We start from the raw sequence: 25,348 nt of genomic DNA on the forward strand, positions 1-25,348 counted from the left end.
TGTAAGATAATTTCCCTGAGTATAGAATTCTATTTTGGGGTGGTGGTTTCCCCTAACACTTGTAGTATTTTACTCCATACTCCTTTTGGGTGCATGCTTTCTGATGAGAAGCATGCTATCATTCACATAACCCTCAGTCTTCGAAAAATAAAAGGTATTTTCTCCTCCTCAGAATTCTTTTAAGATGTTTTTGACCTTGGTTTTTGTAGTTTGAATACAAAATATGTAGATTTTTTGGTGCTTAACCTGTTTGGTGTTCTCTGAACTTCCTGGATCTGGATCTGTGGTTTGGTGTCTGTCATTAATTTTGGAAAGTCTTGGCCATTTCGGTTTCAAATATTACTTCTTTGTTCTCTTTCCTCTTTTTATGGTATTTACATCTTGTGTATATTATACCTTTTCAAATTGTCCCCACAGTTCTTGGATTCTGTTATATCTTTTTCATTCTTTTTTCTCTTTGCATTTCAGTTGAGAAATTTTTGTTGATGTATCATCAAACTCACAGATTCTGTCCTTGGCTGTATCTGGTCTACTGATAAGCCCATCAAAGTCATTCTTCCATTCTGTTACAGTGCTTATGATTTGTAGCATTTCTTTTTTTTTTTTTTTAGAGTTTTCATCTCTGTTCTTGCATGTTGTCACTTTTACCATTAAGGTCTTCACATACTAATTGCAATTATTTTAAATTCCTTGTCTGATAACTTGAAATCTGTGCCATATCTGGTTCTGATGCTTGCTTTGTTTCTTCAGACTATACTCTTTTTCTTGCCTATTAAGATTTGCATTTTTTTTTTGTTGTTGAAAGCTAATGTATAGCTGGTACTAGTAACCAATAAATAAACTTTTAGTGTTAGATTTTATATTGCATTTTTACAACTTGTTGGGGGCTGTGCCATGTTGGCGGCACCGGGATGGCGCCTGATCACATCCACAGTGAGGAGGTTAATTGACATAAGCAAACTTAGGTGATTTTCTGGTCCACGCACACAATGTATGCACATGTGTTCTCCAGCACTAATTGCCTGCTCTGAGCGTCTTGCCTAATCTTTGCGTAAGAGGTGTGGCCCTGCTCTCCACCTCCTGGAGGTGATATAAGCGTAGGCAGAGCGAGACAGAGGGATGGACAGCACCCATTAGCAGAAAAGCAGTAGAAGAAGACTCAAACACGAAAGCAGCTAGGAAACGCGCGACGGCAGCTAGTAGGGAAAAACGGCACAGCAGCTAGCAGGCAGCGGCGGAGGGCAGATCGCAGAACGGAGAACTGAGACGCATCACTAAAACACCTTAGGTAAACGTACCCTTAGTTCACAGGATGCAGGACTTTAAGGCATAGCAACTCTCTTCCTCTGGGCTCTAAGCAAAGTCTGTCCTTCTCTCAAGTTCTCTCTTAAGCAAAGTCTCTCTCTCTCTCCTCTCAAAGCAAGTAAACCTCATTTCCTCTATCCTCTATAAACAAGCAAGAAAGCAGTGCACTAAAGAGAAAGATAGAAATGCCTCAGTTTCCACTCCACCACCCATAAGACCCGTGCAAGTTGTTGCTGCAAGCGGTGACAAATATCCATGGATTTTGGAACCGCAAAGAGCCAGCGACACAACTGGGACTGTTTTTCATATTTGCGATAGACCTAGTGCTAGAGGATTCGACTAACATTAGAGTCTTTGCTTTTCTTTTCCCTTTTGTTTCCCTAGAGCTCCTTTTTAAATAGAATTGGTGTCTTGCAGCTCTCTCTCCATTGTCATCTGTTATTATTGTGCTGAAGCTCTGTTCATGTGACAGTAGGTGTGAAGAAAAAGATGTGTTATACATCATATTATTAAATCTTAGTCTTCTAATGGGCCTGTGTCTGTGCTATGAGACAGGTTGACTTAGAGATGCACAGCTGCACTTCCCCAAGTGCATAATGTTTTGGTAAAGTCTTTTCCCCTTCCAATAAGGTTTTTGTTGTTGAGAATGCACTGCATGTATTTCAAAATAATTACTTTTTCATTACACTTGCCAAAAAGCAAAACAATTTTGCTTGAGTTTCAACTGTAGCAGTCATTCATTCTTGAGTCTTTATTAGCTAGCACAACCATCTTGTAGTGAGCACTACATATACATTTGTGGCGCAGGTGAATCAGTGAGTGAAGCTAAGTCCATAAAGAAGATGGTTTAGAATAAACATTACGCAGTGCTTTGACTCAATACTGGTGACTGCAGTAGGCAACTCCTATTTTCTGTCCATTAGAAGAAAATATGTAAATGGGAAAACAGTGATGCCTGGCACACTCTAGAAACAATGGAAGACCTTCCTTCTTCCAAGACTGAGGTGGCTCACTGTTAGCTGTCTGGACATGGAAGAACTACGGGCCTAGCTCTTCCTCCCACATGCTATGTTTCTGCTCCTAGCCACTTATGTTACCCACTGGAAGTTCTCTTCTAGAATCTAATTCTCCCCAGTTTCTAGTCCTGCTGTCTGCTGTCCTTCAAGCTCTCCCTTTCCCTGATCTCAATCTTGTTGCTCCATAGGGCAAGTCCACATTCTCCCATCCTCTACCCTAGAGGTGGATGGGTCCCTCCTGACAACTTCCAGCTGGAAACCTTCGACCCTTAATTTAGTTTAAATTTCTTTTTCAATCCTTTCTCCTTTCCATTATTGCCTCACTGGCCATATGCATTCCTAAATTTCTATTAATTCCTACTGTCTGATAAAGGGATTTTATCTTTTTTAAAATATGTATATAATAGAAATTTTATATAACCCCATGGATATTGTACCCACCTAGCTCATTTGTACTGAAGGCTAAACCTATAAGGGAAAGCCACACAACATCTCATAGAAATTTCACAGACGGAGTAGCTAAAATAGAAGCACTATATACCTAAAAGGTCATAGGTGTTTTAGGACCTCCCAGTCTATAAGAAAGAGAAAGGTAAATTAAAATGAAGAATTATAGTCTTTACTCTCTTGCTGAGTAAGTGGAAGAAATGATATACATAAAGTTGAGCAACAGAATGATGTTTAGCCTCAGTACAATTTTCTCTTGAATGGAGGACCTATTTGAATGACTGGTACTAACTGACTCTACTGTTGACATCAGTGAGAACAAGGCAGGCTGTATAATGAAGTCTGCATACACTTCTATGAACTCAAATAATCAATTCATAACCAAAGAGAGGTCACACTCACCAGAATGCATTTATTTTAGATAATTAAGACAATGAGTAAATCCAAGGGTTGAGCCACTGGGAAAAATGAACACAACATGAACTCCACAAAAATTCATTTGTAATCCTCAATGTTATCCTTACACCTTAAACGATTGAGCTGTTTTTCTTCCATCATTTTCCATTGTGCTGTTAGTGTACAATCACAAACTTGTTTTCAGCTCTGATGAAACAACTGCACTTGTCATTTAATGTTATTTATCCCTACAGCAACAATGTGGGACAGGTGAATTAAGTTATTAAAATGCAAGAAGATCAAAGGGACACTAACACTGCTTAGTGGGCAGCTGCTTAAAGGAAAACCTGAGTAGACATCATGGCTTCCCCAGTGTGGCACCCAGAGACCAGCTTCCTGACTATGCTGGCATGAACAATATTCCATTTCCTTTCGTTAAGCAATGACACTGAGTATTCGGGTACTGTCTATGCTATAAAAGTGAATAACAAAAGAAGGACTGCTACCATGGAAACCTACCTGATGGCCTTTGTGGAGAGCTCCTTGTTACTTGAATTCTAGCAAACTCCACACAATAAAGGGCCGATCAACGTTAGGCATAATGCTTCTATACAAGAGCACTGATTATTAACTTTAATGAATGCCTTGAACATTGCAATCTGAAGCAGCATTATTTTTGTCCAACCTCATTATTAGATAAGCACAGGGGAACTTGCACTAAGATCTACTTTGGATTGCAAGGCAAGAGTCAATTCAAGGCTATCTCGTACTATTGGTCTCGTATAAAAACAAACTATATGGTTGGTTTAAAGATGCATGCACTTAGAAATAAAGTATTAAAAGCAAAGCAAGAAGGCAGATCATTGCCAACTATATTGTAATAGATCAAGCTCACTGAATTTGTATAGGTCAGCTATTTCTTCTACACAGAGGAAAACTCATTTAAAGACTCAGTGTATGTTGATTTAACTGTACCTGGTTTTTCTATGTGTGACTACCTTAAAGAAGGATTTATTTGGTCAAGTCTAGGCAATATTCATTTTAAGTCTATGTGCTGATTTAAAACTCTGATTTTTTTCCATCATTTAATAATTTTTAAAAGTGCACTTAGTCAAAAAGTTAACCAAGTTAACAAAAAGGTCTTTGCACTTAATGGGAGGTAGGCATATCAATAGTAATTCTTTTTTTATAATTTATCTTTTAAATTTTTACAGACTGCATTTTGATTCATTGTACACAAATGGGGTACATCATTTCATTTTTATGGTTATGCACAGTGTAGATTCATACCATTTGTGTAATCATACATGTATATAGGGTAATGATGTCTGTCTCATTCCACCATTTTTCATAACCCCCCTCCATCCCATTTCCTTCTACATAATCTAAAGTTCCCCCTTTCTTCTCTCACTCCCCAACCCCACTCCCATTATATATCATTCTGCACATATGAGGGAAAACATTCTTTGATTTTTTTGGGGTTGGCTTATTTCACTTAGCATGATATTTTCTAATTCCATCCATTTATTTGCAAATGCCATAATATTATTCCTCTGTATAGCTGAATAATATTCCATTGTGTATATATACCACAGTTTCTTTATCCATTCATCTGTTGAAGGATATCTAGGTTGGTCCACAATCTAGCTATTGTGAACTGAGCTGCTGTAAACATTGATGTGGCTGTGTTACTGTAGTATGCTGACTTTAAGTCCTTTGGGTATAAACCAAGGAGTGGGAAAACTGGGTCAAAAGGTGGGTCCATTCCAAGTTTTCTGAAGATTTTCCACATTGCTTTCACTTTCACCCTCTGATGTCAATTCAAACAGCCTATTTCTACTGCTACATTATATTTGAAGTCCTTGCTGTCTCCTGATCTTTTCTACCTGTGAATATTGGGTGAAGAGCCTTTTGCCTCTTTCCAGAGATGGTACAGTGGTGAGGGTGTTATGGGAGTTGGTGTTATTGCACCTGACACCAACTCAGTGTCAGGGAAGGTTTCTTGAGGAATTGACAGCTGACCTGACACTGCAAAACAAAGAATGGTAATGAGACCTGAGGGGTAGGGACAAGGCTCAGGCAGAGAGAGGACTACAAAACTCATAAGTCTTTACAAGAGGAGCTACAGGTAGATGAGGAGAGTCATGATATGTGGAATTTTGAGCCTGCTCCTGCTAGCTATATATTACATTACTGCAGAGCATTATACTGTGATATCCAAATAGAGCCAGGCTCCTTCTGTGATATGGAACTCCTGTTTCCAGCGCTCTTTCTGTCTTTTAACATGTGAGCATTTTATACCTTTAAAATTCCAACTTTAGCGAATCAGTGCAAACTACCTAGGTATGATGAATGGACAAGCAAAATGTGGTATATCTACACAATGGAATTATTATTCAACTCTAAAACTACAGCACGGATGGACCTTGAAAACACTGTGCTAAGTGAAAGAAGCCAGTTAGAAAAGGCTACATGTTCCATGAATTCCAGAATAGACAGATTCATATAGACCAGAAGTAGATTAGTCATTGCCAGAGGCTAGGGGAGGCAGGAATAGAGAGTAACTGCCTAAAGGGTTTTAAGATTCTCCTGGAAATGACAAAATATCTGGAATTAAAGAGTAGTGATAGTTGCACAGCCTCACATATATTCTCAAAACCACTGGATGGTACACTTTAACAGGGTGAAATTTATAGTAAGTAACTCTTATCTCTGTATAAAAAAAATCAAGGTAGAGTTATAGATAGAACAAGTTTGGCAATAAATTGGTAACTGTTGAAATCAGATGACAGGGGTTCATTATACAATTTCTTCCTGAAAATACAAAACAAACAAAACCCCACCTGTCTCACCCACTTTCCTTCTTACATTTCAGTCATTTCCTGTCAGAAAGAAAATAGAAGCTAGAAGAAAACAACTCACTCAGCTGGCCGTCATCAGACCTTAACATTCCTGCACACCTTCTCCTCATTCATTTATTTTTCCATTTAGCTCGTGCTTCAAGCTACACATTCTGCTAAAAGGTGGAGATACAGTGAGGAATGGAAGCAGCAGTCCCTACCCCCAGGACTTTACTGACTGGAAGGAAAACAGACATTTAAGAGTAATTCCAAGAGTAGTTATGGGGAAGAAGAAACATAGACCTAAATAGAGAGGAAATGAGGGAAATTTTCATGGGAATAGGTGAAGTTTAAGGTAAACATGAAAATATGGGAGGGAGTTGTCAGTGAAGGGGGTGGCTTGGAAATGGAGTGAGTGACAGGTGAGGGACAAACATGTATGAATGTCTTGCAGGAAGAAGGAATATGGGATGTTCGCCAGTTAGGGTTTACAAGTGGCTATATACATGTATATAGAATAGACTTATTATGAGGAATTGGCTCAGTGATGATGGAGACTGAGAAGTCCCATCATCTACTGTTTAGAATCTAAAGGTGAAAAAAAGTGTTGATGTCATTCCAGTCCAGTCCCAGAGGCCCAGGAACCAGGGGGCTGGTGGTATAATCATGGTCTGAGTCCAGAGGCTATAGAACCAGGAGCTTGGATGTCTGTGGGCAGAAGATGGACATTCCAGTTTCAGCAGAGACTGCAAATTTGCCTTTCCTTCACCTGTTTTATTTAAGCTTTCAATAGACTGCACAATGCCCACCTGTACCGGTGAGGGTGATCTTCTCTATTCAGTCTGCAAATTCAAGTGCCAACTTCTTCCAAAAACACTCTCATAGACACAATCGGAAATACTGTTTTACCAGCTACCTGGGCATCCCTTAGTCCAGATTCGCAACCACAGGATGTCCAGGGATGGAAAGAAGTTAAATGTGGCTGAATGATAAAGGGCAGGTGGACAAGGTCAAGGGACCAGGCAGCACCAGCAGGCAGGGGATCACCTGGGGCTAGGAATTTCAGCAGTGGAAAGCTCTCCAGATGCTCAAGGTGTTCCACCCCTAGTTCTTTCCCATCTCTGTGAGTGTGGCAAACGAAAGCATCAAGAAGAACCAAGATACATTCTCTTTTTTTTTTTTGGTGCTGGAGATCGAACCCAGGTAGGGTTAGAGTTAGGGTTAGGGAGGGGGGCAAGTATGGAGGAAGGAAGGACTGTATAGAGGGTAAAGAGGGGTGGGAGGGGTGGGGGGAAGGGAAAAAATAACAGAATGAATCAAACAACATTACTCTATGTAAATTTATGATTACACAAATGGTATGCCTTTACGCCATGTACAAACAGAGAAACAACATGTATCCCATTTGTTTACAATAAAAAAAAAAAAAAAAAAGAACCAAGAACCACTGCTCTTTCCCTCAACTGTGGTTCAGGTATGAGCAAAACTGCCTGTGCTCAGGGCAATACCCTCTGTGCCTCACTGCCCAAAGCAATAGAATGCCATGGCAGGTGTGGGAAGGAAGGTGCCTATGCAGATGAAGAACCCAGAACAAGGGAGTTCCCCACCACCCAAGATTCCTGTTCAACACAGGAATCTTGCATGGTGATGAGATTAGTGAAGTCTGGTAGCATGCCTTCTACAGTGAGATTCCTGTTGCTCCTGAGGAACACTGTGTTTACCTTACCAAGCTCCTCTCAACCTCAAGGTCACTTGTCACAGACCTATTCAGCACCTTCTGTCACCCACCTGCATGTGCTGCTATTCCTGCCATGCTGTTTGTAGGCTTCTGCTCATATGCTGCTGGCGTTAGAGACTGGGTGATGGTGGCACCCCACAGTGTCTTTCTATGAGGGCTGTGCCTGACTCATGCCATCCTATATTTAGACCCAACTAGTCCAAAGATGGTGAGAAGAGGCTGCAGTGTCACTACCACAGGAGAGAAGAAAATTTTACATGATGCAAAGAAGAAGTGGGGCCTCCATGACCTGGGTGTCAAACAGGAGTACCCTCCTCCCTGGGATAGGCAGTGGGTTCTCTGTCAGTCAGGTGATCAGCTCTAGTAAAAAGGTCATGGATCCAGCTTTTTTTTGTTATCTGGGTTTTTTTTTGGTTGCCTTTCCCAGATACGGAATGGGTGGCATTTATGAGAGTGCTTCCAGCCAACCACAAGCTGTGATGCTTACACTGGAAAGGACATACATGCCAACATAGCACACGCCAGCTGGTCTGATAGCACGACCACGTGTTCTGGTAATACTGACTTTAGAACATGAACAGACGCCACAGCCCTGGAGCCAACCACAGGGAAAATCAAGGATATTTCTCTTAGAATGCAGATAGTGTGTCTGGCTGCTATCTTGACCTTCTACCAGGGGCCAAGCAGGACTGATGAGTTTGGACTGTTAATTACCCACTGCAGATACTTTTAAAAGGATGACTGGCAGATACACTGCCCTTTTGCATGAGTTAGTTTTGCAAATGGAAGTTTGCCTGAAAGATTTGAGTGTGTATGAATACTATTTTTAAGGGAAGAAAAAAAAAAAAGAATCAAAATATACCATCTATTAGAAGAACATTAAAAAATCCTACATTAAAAAATCTTAATCTGAAATTGAAAAGATGTTTTCTGAACAAGGTCAAAAAATAATTGACAAGATGAATTTAACCTTGATGGAATTATTAAATTCAAGGAAGGACGACTTTAAAATGTCTTCTGATATTATAGCAGGTTGTTCTCTAACAAAATGAAGCTTGCTTTGGATTTCTTCACATTAAGATCAGAGACCAGTGTGGCATGGTGGCAACACCCGTAACCCTGGCTACATGCTTGGCTGAGGCAGGAGGATCGCCAGGAAAAGGCCAAAAAAATTGAAAAGGGCCAGGGTGTAGCTCAGTGGTAGAGTCCTCCTGGGTTCAGTCCCCAGGAATGAAGGGAAAAAAAAAAAAAAAAAAAAAAAAAAAAGAGTAGAGACCAGCAGTTTCTAGAACAAAACCCAAGGAATGTTACAAAGAAGTTTATAAGAAGTTTAACCCAGTCAAAATGGTGTTCAGTGGCAAAGGTAACAAAAAGGAAGTTTCAAAGATGAGAAAAAGAAGAAAAATCTACTGGAACATTTAACATTTAATCCTGTCATAGTCACAAATAAGGCAATGGTAGTCTGCTCAGAAGGAGAGGTTTAAAAAAAAAGTTTGCCTGACAATTTTTTTGCAAGCTATTACTCCTCTAGGGAATGGACAGATCTCAACAGAGTCCTAATGGCAGTTCTTGGAACTTCTCTAGAGGCTGGCAAGAATTTATGAATGAATTGTCACTTCTTTCTTGCAGTCCTCCAGAGAAGCTAGAGGACATAGCTTATCCAAGTCTAAGAACTCCATTTTCTTTCATATCCAATGTTTTTTTCTAGCAGAATATCAAGGGGCTAAGTGACTCACTATCATTTGAAAATAGTTTGTATTTGTACCTGTAAATTTATGCATCGTTTTAACTTACATAGGATTTTTGTACGTAATTCTCAGATCATAAGGATGACTTACACATTTTGTTTTTCTACTGTCATGTGAGAATATCACAGCCCAGGGAGACGTGCAAGGATAAAAGAAAAGTGCTACCAAAACAGAAAAATCCCAGAAACCTCAGACTGGAAAAAGCAAACTATTGAAGTTTTAAATAGAAGGACTGACATGATAGAATTTGCATTTAAAAAACAAACTCTCGGGCCAAGAAGTGGAAAATAGATGGGAGCAGTGTAAGAATGCTTGCTAAGAGGGCCAGAACACAGGGAGGGTGGGAAGAAGTGACCACAGAAAACCTGGGAGCACAGGAAGAGGGCAGAACAACTACCCACCCCCTCGGCCACCAAGAAACCTGCAGATGGACATTGTGGAATGGTAAAATGAAGGTGGAGGAGGGTCAAAGGTCATGCTCCAGGTGCACTGAACTCCATTGACTTGCTGAGGGTTGTCTCCCCTTCCTCTGCCTGGGGCTCTATCCTATTCATAGGGCTTTCTCCTATTCACCCACAAAGGGACAAGTTACAATGTCACTTTCTCTGAGAAGCTTTTCATGACCCTGTAAATCAGGTGAGAGAACCTTCCTCTGGGCTTTCAGAGCTCCACCCACTTCTTCTTTTATAAACAAGTCTTTATCAACTCTAATTACTGCTTATTTCCCTGTGTCCTTCAATAGTGTGGAAGCTTCTAGGTCAGAGCCAAAGCTTTTCCCATTGTTTATCTCCCCCACCTGCACAAGGCCTTACACATGGTAGGCACTCAACAGATATTTATTTGAGAAAGTCAATGAACTTTGTCCTTGATCAACAAGTTCCTAAATATTTCAGAATAAGAGATTTAGAATATTATGATAATAATAATCAAGATGCTTCTCTTACTTAGAAAACTATTGGGAAATGTATAAATCTAAATTTTACATGGTGATTTTAGACCAAGTTTCTCTTGCCATTTCCATTAACCTCAAACAAATGGTTTTTGGCTTTAGATTCTATTGACTCTAGGAGTATAAACTCAACTCTGGTGCAGATATCTCCTCATCTGAATTGTTTATTTTCAATCAGTTTTTATTCTGTCTCCTGGGAGCCCAGCACTGCTTGGTGCTCTGGGAGAGACCAGTGCCTGGGAACTGTTTTCTTCCTGGTTATTGCTGGGTTCCCTAAACCACATAAAGAATTTTGTCCTAATCCCTAGAAACAATGAGAAATCCACACTCTGTAGCAAAGGAGTGATATGCTTATATTTGTTTTTATAAGATCATTTAGTGATCCTGTAAATAGATAGGGTGGAAGGGGGATGCTAGTTTTATGCAGTGGTTTAGGACAGAGATAACTGAGCTTGGATCATGTTGCCCATGGAAGTAGAGCACAGAACGAGGGTTCTAAAAGTATCCTGCAGGTACAGAAGCCAGAAACTGGTAAGCCACTGCCTGCTGTATACCCAAGAGAGATTGAGAGGGTCTCCTAGACTTCTGGTATGGGTAGCAGGGTAGGTGATGGTGGCGGGGTATGCAGGTTTGGAGGTAAGATGGGAAATCAGGTATGACATGAGGTTAGCTTGCAGTTGCTCAGTGGGTGGATATGGAATAGGCTCAGGAGAGTGGCTGGCTGAAGGTCTGGGATGAAGGTATTACAAACATTGAGGGGACTGGTTGGACCACGGAGAATCGGTAGAAACAGAAAAGGAATCCGGTACTGGGTCCCCAAAAACTCCAATATGGAGGTTTAGGTAGAGGTGGAAGAACCATCAAAGGAAGCTAAGGATATCATCATGGGAACTGGGGGAGGTGAAGAGTAGGGAGATTGAGATTGTTATATTACCGAAGTCAGGGAAGAGAGTGTTTGGGAAAGGGAGCATAAAATAGTCACTGAGAAGAGGCCTCAAAGCATTCCATGACTTCCTTAAGACAGAAGTCACTGGTGATATCAGCAAAGGTTTTTCTAAAGTAATGAAAGCTTAAGCCACATTGGAGTGGGTTAATAATAATATTACAGTACATACTCTGTGCACTAGGTATTATCCTACATGCCTTATGTATACTAAAGATGAACATTATTTTAATGATCATGATGACCTTATGAAATAGGTACTATTAGTGTCCCACTTCACTGATGAGAACATTAAGGCACAGAGAGGTTAGATGACTTTGCTCAAGGTCATATGGCAGAAACAGAATTCAGACATGGGTTAATTTTTTAAACCACTACATTATCCTGTCTCTTAAATGTGTGAGAGTAGAGACAATTTAAACAACTCCTGGGAGTAACTTGGCTGAGTAGGAAGTGGGGTAGTTGTTGGATTTCCAAGGGGATGGTCTTGGAAAAGCAATTTTTGTAAGGTGAACTTGAGGACTAAACTCTGTGTGTGTGTGTGTGTGCGCGCGTGTGTGTGTGTATATAAAACATTGAAATCTCTCTCTCTCTCTCTCTCTCTCTCTCTCTCTCTCTCTCTCTCTCTCTCTCTCTCTCTCTATATATATATATATATATATATATATATATATATCTCAGTTGGAAGGATCCAGGAGTGAGACTTAAGTTATAGAAGAATGAAATGATGATTGACAGATGAGGTCCCAGAGAGCTAGGAGGAGACAGGGCCAGCTCACAGAGGGAAGGGCTGCCTGTTGAAAGGTGAGGAAATGCATCTCCTGGGTGAGGAAAGGGTAGGTGCAGAGAGAATGTTTGAAGTCTGGTTTTCTCTGTGGCATAAAAGGCCAGGCCGTCCATTGTAAGGAGTGGGAGAACGAGGTGGAGGTAGACGAGAGTGGACAGAGATATTCACGTGGAAAAATTGCCAAGCAGCATCAAGGACATGCACAGCATCAACTTGGTAATCTGAGAAGACTGAGGGAGAAGAAGGAATGGCATGGTTACGGGTTGGAGCTGGGAGTGTGGAAGGACCATAACCATATAGAAAATGACTTCGGGGTCTCCAGGTATTCCCAGAATATCTGAGAACCAACTCATGTGGGTAGGAGAAGATGAACTCCAACTGACAAATCCTGGGAATTGAGATGGATTGGAGACATAGGCCTTTCCTGTGTGGAAGCCTACTGACCCTGTGCCCCAGCTGATTCTCTGAGTGGCCCAGCACAAGCCACGTCTCAGTGGCTAAGCCCTCAACAGTGCAGATAGACTTCTTGTTAAAAGAATGAGAAAACAACACACTCTCAACAAAGTGCTTATGAAAACAAGCAGATTGGAACAATGGGAAAGCAGTGACATTCTCGACTCTCAGGGGGAAATCAGAGTTCTGGAAATAGCTTAATATATGAACCATAGGAAAATTTCAGAAAACTCTTTAGCATTCTCAATAAGGGTGCAAAGATAGAAATCCCATGAAGGGGGGACAAAACCCATAAGAAGAGCAGAGGAAAAAATGGAATAAATTAGTTTGGTGGGGAAGAGAGATAGAAAGAAAATGGGTCTCTCTCACAGAGCCTCTGCAGACATTTGGGATTTTGTGGCCTAGAAGGAAGGAAAGATCCTTTCATTTCCTGAGCATCCCTACATTCCCATGACGCAGGAGTTCTTTTCTGTTTTGTAGGTGGTACAAATGAGGCTAGGGAAGGATAAGTAATATGCTCAAAGGCCCAAGGAAGAGGAAAACTGATCAAGGAGCCTCTGAATTCAATGGTCTGAACTTCTGCTCCCAGAATAAGTCCCACAGGTTCATGAAGGAAGACATGCAGAAAGCGCTGAGTCTAGGCTTCCCAGAGATTGAGTATTCTTAGAGTATAAACGGAACTATAGTAATGGCCACTGTACTGTCATTACGTGGTGGGCATTGTATACCCATTTTTCAGATTCTCACAGCAATCCTGCCTGAGAAGGATTTGATTTCTTTTTTCCTCAAATAGGGAAACTGAGGCACACAGAGATTAAATGATTTGCTCAAGTATATTAGTTTGATACTGCTGCTATAACTTACTGCACCAACTTCATGGCTTAAATTGACATAAACTTAAAAGTCTGTAGATTAGATGTCTAACTTCAGAGGAAAACTCTCTTCTGTGCCTTTCTTGCCTTCTAGAGATGGCCCATGTCCCTTGCTCATGGCTTCTTTCTCTCCCTTCAAAGCCAGCAATGGAGGTCTGAGTCCTTTCCACCTTATGTCTGTCAGAACAGTCTGTTCTTCCATATCATGTCTCGTTCTAACCATGGCTATGAAAGGTTCTTCACCTCTAAGGGCTCCTGTGGTCCTCTTGGCCAATGCAGGATAATCTTCCCTACCCCAGGTCCTTCAAGATCACACCTCAAGGTCCTTTTGCTATGTACCATGTATGGTAACATTCACATTTTCTGATGATTGGGGTGTGGCTATCTCTGGGGGGTAGGGTGGGCATTATTTTGTCTTCCATATCAAGGTTAAATATGATAAAGGGGCTAGGTCCAGAGTTTATTGACTGCATCATGAAGTCCTGTTGACTGCACCGTCAACCACCCCCCATTTCTACCATCGGAGGCCAAGCCCCTTTGTCTCTCACCAGGATTACTTCTATAGCCTTCCATCTCTTCCCCTGTTCCACCCCTGTTATGGTTTAGATATTAGGTGTTCTCCAAAGTTCATGTTTGAGATAATGCAAGAGCACTCAGAGGTGAAATGATTGGATTGAGAGCCTTAACCTAATCAGTGAATTAATCCTCTGTTGGAGATTCACTGAGTGGTAACTGAAGGCAGGTAGGGTGTGGCTGGAGGAGGTGGGCAGTGGGGGCACGCTTTTGGACTATATATTTTGTGTCTGTGAGTGGAGTCTCTCTCTGCTTCTTGATCATCATGTGAGCTGCTTCCTTCTGCCACACTCCTTCGTCATGATGTTCTGCCTAACCTTGAGCCCTGAGGAGTGGAGTCACCTATCTAAGGACTAAGGCCTTTGAAACGTGAGCCCTCAAATAAGCTTTTCCTCCTCTAAAATTGTTCTTATGAGGTCTTTTAGTCACAGCCATGAAAAAACTGACTAAATCAATTCCTTACCCCAATCCACTTTTAACAAAGTAGCCAAGTGATGCTTTAAAAACATCTTGGGTCACGTAAACTTTCTGTTCACATCTTCCAAGAACTCTAGATTTCATTCTGAATTAAGCACAAAGTTCTTAAAATGACTCACGAGGCCCTCTGTGATCATCTCCAACCCCAGGAGTCTCTGTTCACTTTCCCTCCAACACACTGGCCCTCTGCTTTCCTCAAACTCACAAGGCTTGTTGCTGGAGGCCTGAGTGGAGGGGACGTTGCTTCTTCATTCCACCACCACTCCAGAGCCTTGAGGGGAGGGGATGGCCCGGTTCTGAGATGTCTCTCCCCTGTCTGGAGGTCTGAGAGGAGAAATGAGAAGAGAATAAATGTCTTCTGACTTCAGTACCTGTTGTCCTACAAGTGGCTGCCTCTACTGCTCTGGCTAATCTCAACTTCTTGCTGATCAATGCAGCAAAGCTGCAGTCCAAATGTCCACTTTTGCTTGGGACGCATGTGTGAGATTTGCCGGAGTCTCCGAAGGGCTTCTCCACTGCAGAGTTTCCTGATGCAGGGAATATGGTGGCTGGCTCCACATCTTGCACACTGCTCAGCTTCTGCTCATGGCAGCACACCAGAGTTTCTTATTGCTGGAAAACTCTTCTTGGGTGAGCTATCAAGACAGCTCAGTGGCAAAGCTTCCTCTGTGTCAAGTCAAACCCACAAGAAACTCATTTACCTTTGAGACCTGCAACCATGAGATCATGGGCTGCTCTACCTGTCTCTCTGTCCACATGCCACAGTGTTTTGGTGCACTTTTCCTGTACAGCTATGAGACATAAGAAAGATGGAAAAGTGTGCTTCTTGAATGGATTCCTACCACGGATTCTGTTGGAGCCTCTCAGGCTTGTCTTTGGTGAGCATGGAAGACACTTCATGTCTCTCTTTTTCTCATGTTGCTTCTTTCCACTCCCTAATGGCTCCCCCAGACCATAAATCCAAGCCTGCAAAGACCCTCTCCCCCTTTCCCAGTCAGGCCGGAGAGATTGAGGATGGGGAGATGGTCATGAGGAAGAGCATGGGTGACTCTGGTGATGGGCAAGGGAACAGAGTCCTTTGGTTGTCTCTTACAAACCCCAAGAAAGGCGTCTCTCTTCAGAATGTGACATGCTTAGAACTTGCTCTTTCAGCCTGGGCCCAGTTCTCCAAAGTCAGAAAAAATCAGGGAAACTTTCAAAAACTAGTACAGACATAAAAGTCAACAGGTAGGCAGTTATGGTGGAGTAAAAGGTTCAAGCTGAGCAGAGGAAAATGTCATCTCTGGTCAAAGAACAATTACATGTGGGCCAGGTATGTTTAACTGGTGAAGGAGCATCCAAGTAAATGGGAGGACTTTAATGTGGCCTAAAATTTCATTTTCTTTAAAAATTTTACTCACTCATGACTAAAAATTCTTAGACTTTTAAATCTGAGTGCACTCTTATTTTTGTTTTTGAGAATTTCTTTGTGTTTTAGATAATACATGTAAACAGAAATAATGCATGTTTCCAATAGAAACTTGAGAAAATAGAGACATTTCAATAAGAAAACAATAATAATCCACAATTGCATGGCCTGAAGATAATCAAGCTTGGGGCAGATAAAATTATGAGACAATTTAGGATTGCATCACAAAGGAAAGATCATATTTCATTCTGATTTTGCTCCATTTCCTATAGTGGAAAGTTATCTTATGAATGTATTTGAGATAATGGGGTTTGGAATATGGTATTCATCTAATACCATTAGGACCTTGAGACAATAAAAAATGATATTTTCAAGTCTTGTAGAGAAAGTGAAGAGTGAGTTAGTGAAATATATAAAGAGAAATGGAACTTACAGCATCATAACTAATATTCTCAAATCCTTGAAAAGAAAACATTAGGTGCTCATACTACTGTTTGTTGTGGAGATTCTTAGAAGTGATAATATCATGTATAGGAACTTTTTACCATGAGCTAAGCATTTTTCTCTAGGTTCTACATACAGTCACTGAGTCCTTACAACTGCTCTGTGAGGGGCACACTATCCTTCTCCCTATCTATATCTGATTGAGCTTAAAAAGGTGAAGTGGAGGGGCCAGAATTTCAACCTAGGAAATGGGCTTTAACTCCTAGACTTGGCTGTTTCTGCTGTTTCATTAAAACACAACAAAACCAAAAACCTATATAATACTTTCATCCATAGAGTTACTCTTCATACTGGAAGAGGCAGGCAAGGGAATTGCTAATAATGTAGATTCTGAGCCACACATCTACAGTTCTGGCAGAGCCTAGTGGCTCGTCCTGATTGAGTCAGATAACCTCTCTGAGCTTTAGCTCCCTTCTTTGTGAAATGGGCAAGAATTGCCCATCTCAAATGTCTCCTGGGGGAATCTTAATATAATATTTGAAAAGCACTTGGCATGTTGTCTGCCTCAGAAGAATGGTACCTACTATGAACCTTGATAATTAGTATCACATTAATGACCCAGGGGACCTCTGTATTGTATGCAGCATGAGATTATAAGGATTCTCTCATTTATAAGGGGGAATCTTACAAATAGTATCTGGGAGGTGATGATGGAGGAGAAGTATCCAGGAAAAGAGTTAAGAGCTCTCCACAAAGTGAACAGAAGGATGTTGGTGTCTGAAACATTTGGGCAAGTGGAGGAAGCAGCCTGGTGGATAGGCAGAAGTGGTCATGAGAGGACCTGGGATGGACATGGATGTTAAGCTTGGGAGGTCTGAGACAAGGTTGGGACATGGAGCCATTGAGAGTGGGAACTCAGTGGGCGCATCACTGAGGGAAATCCAGGCATCTCTCCAGGCTTTCTCAAGTCCCCCTTTCCAAAACTAGGAAGAGGATAGCTTCAGATGGGGAGGAGAGAGAGAGCCAGTTAGTGTCTGAGGAAAGGAGTGGACGTGTTGGCCAACAGCCCCAAGATACAGGTTCAGCTCAACCCTGCTCAGGACGGTAAAGGAGACCTACTTATTTTTTAATTAGCACATGATAAGAAGAATGTTTCTTTTTTTCGTCTTGACATGAGGTTCCCAAATGTCCAGTTCCAACACTGGGATGCTATCCAAAGATTTTATATCCAGAAACTTCCTCTGTTGTGTTACTGGTATGTGAGTCCTGAGATAGTCTAGAAGGAAGCAAAAAGCCAGTGCCTTTTTGATAACAATTCAGTCTTTGGGTTTATATAATGTGACATGACGTGAGAGGCATTGTTCAGCTCTTGGCATGGCTATGAATGCCTGGGGCAGAACACCAAAGGAAAATGCCTACTTTGAAAGCTTTCTCAGAACAAATCTGAGGGAATTCTCTGGTTAATGCAAACACACGACCAAACAAGTACCGGTTTGCTGAGGGAGTACACGGAGCTGGCAAGCCTCACTTGGCACAAGAGCGTGAGTAATGCTTCACTGTAATGAGGGATCTTGGGGGTCTATAATGAGGATTGCGTGGTATTTCCCCCGTGCCTCTTTGGAATGTGGGCTGATTGTACACACAGTCGAAGAAAGGCCATCAGAAAGAACATAGTCCTGAAACCTCTGGGGCTTTACAAAATAATTCAATAGCATAAGAGTGAACACTCAGAAACATACCACGGTTCCCAGAGAGAAAAAACTGCCTGTTCCTTTGGTGAGCACATGCAAGTGCAGCGGCATGAGCCTGTATTTGGGGTGGAGGTGGAGGTATGAGAAGGTGATTTTCAAGCTAGTGCTAAAGGCAGTTCTAGGTATGTTTTGGCTTTTGTAGCATCCTCGCAATGGCAGTAGCTCCCCTACTTGATTCTTCAGAAAGGTAACAGTCACTGAATACCAAGTTCATTTGTAAAAAGCATGGATGTTCATTTCCAAGACATAAAATTAGTCACATTTCTTTTGGACTTTTTCTCTTAGATGAAGTCAATACTTAAGGTATTGCATGCAGAAAAACAAAACGAATAAACAACAACAACAACAACAAACCCAACTCTGAAAGTGATTAGGACTCTTTCCTGGTGCTTGCAAATGGTCCTTTACTAGGTAAGGGAGTGGCAAATGGATGAACTTCAGTGCCTGTTGGTTCTGGGGTCCACTGTCTGGATGCCCCACATGGACCCAGCCACATGGTAAGACTTCCTGGCAGCAATTTCTCTTTCTGCTCAGATCTGTAGCATTATGTGATTGTTTATGCAAAGTATGTGAAGTCCTGGACTGACTGTACTTGATTTTATATTTCTAAGCTGGCCAAAGCACAATGCTCCACGGAGACTGGGCCTCCCAAGAGCTCCGGGCTCTTGGCGGGATTAAGTACAGTGGTGGGGTGTTTGGAAGAACATTATCCAGTCCTTCAGGCTTAAAGGAGGGGATGGTGACCCAGAACTCAGGACAAAAGAGTCCCAAGGGACAGATATGCTGGTGGGAAGGATAGCCAAGTCAAGAGAAGTATGTGTGTGTTGATATATGGAAGAAGATGAGGAATTATAAAGAGAAATAAGGAATCCTTTATGTTAAGATAATTTTTGAAGTATTAAAACATGATAAAACTGAAATTAATGTGAAGTAAACTTGCCAGGCAAAATCTCTTATCAGATAAATTTGTTACTTTCGTTATGCCCAACAGACCTCATGGAGAGTTCTTGTGGCTGATCCCCAACATTCAACACCCAAATGACTAAATGCGTTCTATATGTAATAGCTAATTCTGGAACAGGTTTTAAACACATTCAGAAAAATGTATATTTTTCACCCACTTCCTATTAAAGTTGCTGCTCTAAGAGGTCATTTCTTCTGTTCTCATTTCATGTTTGTTGCAACTTCTCCACCCCCACCCCCAACAAAAGCGACAACAAAAAATCCCAAGCTAAAAAGCCCTTAAGCCATAAAATTGGTGTCCAAGAAAAACATTTAGTTTGAAAAAGAGTTGAAAAATGTAGCCTTGGAAGAACCACTGCTTACATGGGATTGTTCAACAAATTCCTGCTGTGTGAGGTTTGGCATATACTTTCTAAAAATATAAGCATCTGGGGAAACGAGACAAAGCCCAGGTCTTGGACCAAATGAGGCACACAGTGTGAATCTGTTAGTGATTATATTCATAATGCAATATGTGCCCAAATTTAGCAGTGCAAAATCTAATACAATATGAAGGCCCAGCAGGCACGGTCCTTACCATAATATATAGCCCACAGAGAAGGTGCATATGGCCGTGAGTCCGCAGCTCCTGCTGGGATACTGATGGTGCGATGTCCTCATCTCGATTAATATAAACGGCAAAACCGTTGTGTGCTGGAAAAGAACAGAGACTAGGTGACACGGATTCTTATCATCGCCTTTCTACAGTTGTTTTTTCTTTCTTTCTTTTTTCTCTAAAGGAAAATGAGCAGTGTAAATTCCCAGGAAAGAGCCAGAGTAGAAAACAGTGTATACAACTTGCCAGACAGGGAGAACAGACTTGATAACATGTACTGAAGCAACTGCTCCATTTTTCTCCTGTATCTTAACTTTTGAAACTTTATTTTATTTGATGTCCGTGATAGGAAATTTTGATACCATAGAAAGATGTAGAGCAAAGAGAACTGGAACACAAGAAAGGAATAAGAATAACCAGAGCTAACATTTTGGGGGGAATGTGTTAGTTTTTTCCTCCTTGGTCATATTATTTATAAATCTTTTAGATCATACTGTGCATGCAATTTAGTTTTAGATTTTTATCACAATATTGTAGCATGAGATTTTTTGTTATTCTATTTTGGAAATTCTTCTAGACCACCAGCCCTGACCATAGCTGCTTAAAACTCTATTATGTGGATGTACTAAAATTTTTTTAACCAATTCCTGTCCTTGGGCATCAAGCAGTAAAAGGTTTCCAATTTTTCATTTATTAGAAATGTCATGATCAATTTTTTTTATAGAACTCTCTGTCTGAAGGTCTAAATGTGAAATTATTTCCTTGGAGTTAAAGTCTATAAAGATTTTAAGGATACTGATACATACTGCCAAATTATGTGTATATCAGCATTGGATTAGAAAACAATGTCAAATTTGCTTCCAGAAAGGTTATGCCAGTTTATACCAATAGTGCATGGATTTATATACCATGTATGAAGGCAGAATCCCAAGAAGTTGAGTGGAACGTCCCCTTGTTTTTTCTGATCCAGTGGTTACACTACGGACTATGCACAAGGGACCAGGATGGAGATGAAATGTATTTACCCAAAAGGTTAGAAGGAAATTCAAGTTCTTAAATCCCTCTGAGATCCAAAACATTCTTGGTACTGGAATCTGGTAGAGAGACATAAAGGTCTAAGACCTTCTTAGATAAAAGTGGGTCAGGATATATCCTTACTCGTCAACTCTGGAGTTTCTTAAAAGTGCAAAGACGGCAGAAATGATTGAAAACTGATCTGTCAGCAGGTTTGCATTTTACTCAGTACCTCCTGAACAGCCATGGATGAATCTTCTGCGTAGGCCACGTTGTTTGCATATTCAAGGAAAAGGTAGGGAATTCAATGTCCTGATTTTCAACGAAGCCAGGTGGCAGATAGGTGTTGGTAGGTCAAAGACATGTTGGGGATATCAGGGTGAGCATCTTGGAAGCCACTTATTGTTTATGTTCATAGGCAAAATAGAAAGAAATGATTTTGAAAGAAATATTAGAACAGTGTACATTTTTATTTGTTTGGTCTCAACATTCTCCTCTAGATAACTGTTCTAAGTGCCAATTCATTAGTAAGTAGAGTGGCATTCTAAGGATATCAGGAGAGTGATCCCACAGTTGGGTAGCTTTATGTTTCTTCATCTTTTATCTTCTTTACTATTATTATTGTTTTGAAACAGTATAATTACCTCTGTAGGGAAGCAGGCAAAATGCACATGTGTGCTAACACAGAAAAAATAAATGCATTTTAAAAAACCATTCTATTGGATTTTTATTATAATCAAGTTACCTCAGATGACACTGGTATGGAATTTCACCAACAGTTTGAGATGGCAACAATAGTTTCACTGTGTAAAATTAAAAATACAGCTAGCAATAAGGTCATATCTTATCAAACCTCACATAGAAAAAAAACCCTTGCAATGAAGACAATGTTGATTCTGAAAACCCATGTGGGTTATAAATGACAATCATATTAGTTTGCGCTCATTCATATTAAGACATTTCTTAGTTCAACCCCTTCATTCATTGATCCAAAATGAATAGAAATGAACCCATTTTTCTACAAACTTATATTAGTTCAAGTGACCAACCTAAATATGCTTCGTTACCCAGTGGTTATTATTTTATCCAGTCTACTGGCTGACAATCAGATAGCACATGGTTAGGATATGCTTTCACGATGGCAGGCAGAAAAAAATCTATCTTAAAAAAGGTAAATCTTTCTAGATCACTTCACCCTTGAAATTGTTGACACTAAAAAGGAGCAACTTGCTCTATCAGTGACATAAACACCAGCAAGGTCTTTTTGTGGCTAAGTGGTAAATCTCAGGGGAAAGTTTGTCCATACCATTCTTATCATTCAGAATTTTCATGCACAAAAGAGTGTTTATCTCCCCTCTAAACATTTATAATGCAAATCATATTTACTTCTAAATAGCATATACTAGCGAGTCAACACAGTGCCAAAGATTTATTGTAAGCGATGCCCTAATACAAAGTTTTATGAACTAAAAAAGTGGTAAAATTTTATAGATGGACTTTTTGAATTCTAAGCAACCATCAATAGCTTAGCTATAACTCCAAATCTGCAGTAGCAAGAGGGATAGTTATTTTAGAACTTCAGGTATGAGGAATCCAGTTTGAATCCATTCCCAGGCAATATTGCTTCAAAAACTTAAGACCCAGTGGAGAAATGGTCAGTTCCATTTAAGACCATCAGCTCCACAAGAATGGGAATCTTATGTTTTGTTCAGTGAGGCATCTGCAGTACTTAGAAAAGACCTGGGCACATAGAAGGAACATGATAAATATTTGTTGAGATTATTTAATATCCTGAACACTCTCCTAAGTGAGTATTATTAACTCCATTCTTCGGATGAAAAGAAAAGCTCAGAGAGGTTAATTATTTTGCCTAAGATCACTCAGCGAGTAGGTCCAGAGAGAGGGAGGGTTCAAAACCAGTTCTGTTTTGAATCTGCCTCCAAATTCCATGTTTTTTTGGGGGGGGGTGCTTTAGAATCATATTTTTAAATACAGCAGAGTTGAATAATCTTAGAATCAATAAGTGTGTGCATAATTGAAGATAACGTACATTGTTTCCCAATAGACCAGAACTATTTTTTGGTTGGGGCTCAGAAGGAACAAAATGGTCTTCACTCTAACAACATGAATTTTCCTCACTCTTACTTCCTGTGGCATATTCTAATCCAAATAATCATAAACGACGAAGTCGGCTACCATAAAGTCAGAATACCCTAGTGGTCTGATGCCTGGAGGTGGAATCAAGAAGCACCTGTTTCCTGACACAATACTACTTAAAGCCTAAGAGTGTTCAATAAACAGAGAAGGATACAAAATCTGGTCACCAGTGGGGGCTCCTAAGACCTGGACTGGATTGTTCTTTGGGTAGTCGTTGCTATGGTTTGGGTGTGGCTTATCCCCAAGGGACTCTATTGGGAAGCTTGGTCCTGGGAGTACAGGTGGACCTTTAAGAGATGGAGGCTTGTGAGAGGCCCTTAGGTCACTGGAGGTACACCCTTGGAAGGGCTGTAGGACCTCAGGCTGTCTTTCTCTTTCTCTCTAAAACTTTTTTTTCCAATAGGAGAATGGTACTCCTGTACTATAGGGAAATAATTTCTTCCTTGGAGACAAAACCAGGTTTTGAATATGAGGTGTGACCAGCCTTGTTGGTAACAGAGCTGGAACCTAGAGTCCACTTTTGTGCATTGACAGGACCTGGCCTCGGGGGGTGTTCTCAGAATAATGGGTGCATCCGATCACCAGGCCAGCTTGCTTTTGCTTTCCTGTCTGTCAGGACATCTAGGTATCCCTAAGGATATCAGGACATCTGATATCTGATATCCCTAAGACAACTAATGACCAAAAAACACAAGGATGGCTGTGTAGGCGTGCATAGCGCGTGCATACGTGTGCATGAGTGTCAGTGTGTACCTGTGTTCTTGGGGACACCCAGGCTGCAGGCAGGCTGGAGACGCGACAGGGCCTCCCTGAGAAGATGGGGTGAGGAAGGGTCTCTATGAGGTACACCACGAACAGAAATATTATGAAAACCTGTCTCAGGATACGAAGAGTTGTATACTCCGGATTCTAACTTGGATGCTTGCTTCCCAACCCCCCTTTTCCTTTCCTTCATTCTATTAAAAATGAGAAATCTGTATTTGGAAATAAAGTAGGAAGAAATTTCCCAGTTTTGAAAATCGGGCCCATTGCATTAGCAAAGTAAGATTTAAAGTGATATTACAGGAAGCAGGGAAGTCACAAAACGCTGGTTGATTCCGATCTTGGGCAAAGTTCTGGGCTCCCCATACAAGTGTAACCACTTGATGAGTTCCGGAAGACACCACATGGGGTGGGGGCCTGGGGAGAATTGGGTGGATCTTCCCTTGGGACAACCATAAACTTAGCATCTGTTGGTGAGGCATTCTCCTCTTCCAGGGAGCCAGAGATGACATCCAGGCATCTAGGAAACCAAACTGATACAGGCTCAGTTGCAAACCTAAATTTTTACTTCTGAAAATATGACCAAATGTTTTATCCTGAAGCTGCTGTTATTAATTCCACTAATAGGTCAGTTCAATTCTGCCACTCCCTCCCTAGGACAGATGTTTCAGTGTCCTGAGTGACAGGGAGCTACCAGTCTCAAACACCATAGTTTCCTTTTCTCCAGAAGTTCAACGGAATCTCCTCTTGTCATAGGACTCCCTCTCCTAAAGGCTGAGGTGCCAGTTTTTTTTTTTTTTTTTTTTTTTTTTTTTTTTTTTTTTTTGGTGATATGGTGGAGAATCTCTCTAGAAAGTTCCAGAACATTTTTGATGATGCCTTTTTGGTGTGGTGTTGGGTGTCTGTGCCTGCCAGCTGCCAAACTGGAGTGAGTTACTTTTACACAGGAGCAGCCTCCTGTTCAAACTGAAGTTAGAAACTGTGACCCAGGGTCAAAAGCTTAGGTTCGGATGGAACCAACATGCATTGTGTGTCTGTGTGTTGCAGGCACTTCCCAATCTTTTTATGGCCTCAGTACTAAATTTGGAATTCATTCAGCTCTAACATTAGTCCCAACAACTATTAAGATATGGCTTTATAATTAGGCCAAATAAATCAAATAACATTACACATTAAACAAAGACACATATATCTTTGCAATTAAGAGCAAACTATGTGTCACAGAAACAGTTACACTAGGACAGTGACATGGTTCACTGGGCTATTATTTTTGCACTTAAAGAGCATTTTTGAACATGACTGGAGGGCAGTAAACACCTCTTGCTAAACCTTCCTAATGACTGTGGCCATGAAGTGCCAAGGGGCTGTGGCACCATTGGGAGTCTCCAGTGTGGTGTGTATTTTCTCTTTATTTTTCAGTCCTGCATCCTGAGGCTACCGAATAAGGAATTGTTTTTGTGAATGGGATGCTAGAAATGCCCCCTGTTGCATCCTAAAATGTAACAGTGGTTTTTAAGGGACCTCTTTTGTTCACTTCTTCCATGACATTTGACAATTAGCATTTGTCCTTTTCACAGACTAGCCAAGACAATCAGACAACGTGGTGGGCTCTAGGCAGATGGTGGACATGCAAGGGCCCAAGGGACCTGCTATGCTTGGGTGGGTCAAGGAAAGACTGCACACAGCAGGGGACATCTGAACTCTGTTTTT

At 41.0% G+C, this 25,348-nt stretch overlaps 1 protein-coding gene across 3 annotated transcripts in view; it reads right to left on the minus strand.

Annotated features, from left to right (window-relative positions):
- AIG1 (androgen induced 1) overlaps positions 1 to 25,348 on the minus strand; it is a 253,696-nt gene that overhangs the window by 26,789 nt on the left and 201,559 nt on the right. For all 3 annotated transcript variants that reach the window (XM_079146898.1, XM_079146896.1, XM_079146897.1), the window contains one exon: positions 19,688 to 19,803. In XM_079146898.1, coding sequence (XP_079003024.1) covers positions 19,688 to 19,803 — 116 coding nt within the window. The remainder of the gene's footprint in view (positions 1 to 19,687; positions 19,804 to 25,348) is intronic.

The sequence above is a fragment of the Sciurus vulgaris genome (assembly GCF_902686455.1).
Source record: "Sciurus vulgaris genome assembly, chromosome: 7".
Classification (NCBI taxonomy): domain Eukaryota; kingdom Metazoa; phylum Chordata; class Mammalia; order Rodentia; family Sciuridae; genus Sciurus; species Sciurus vulgaris.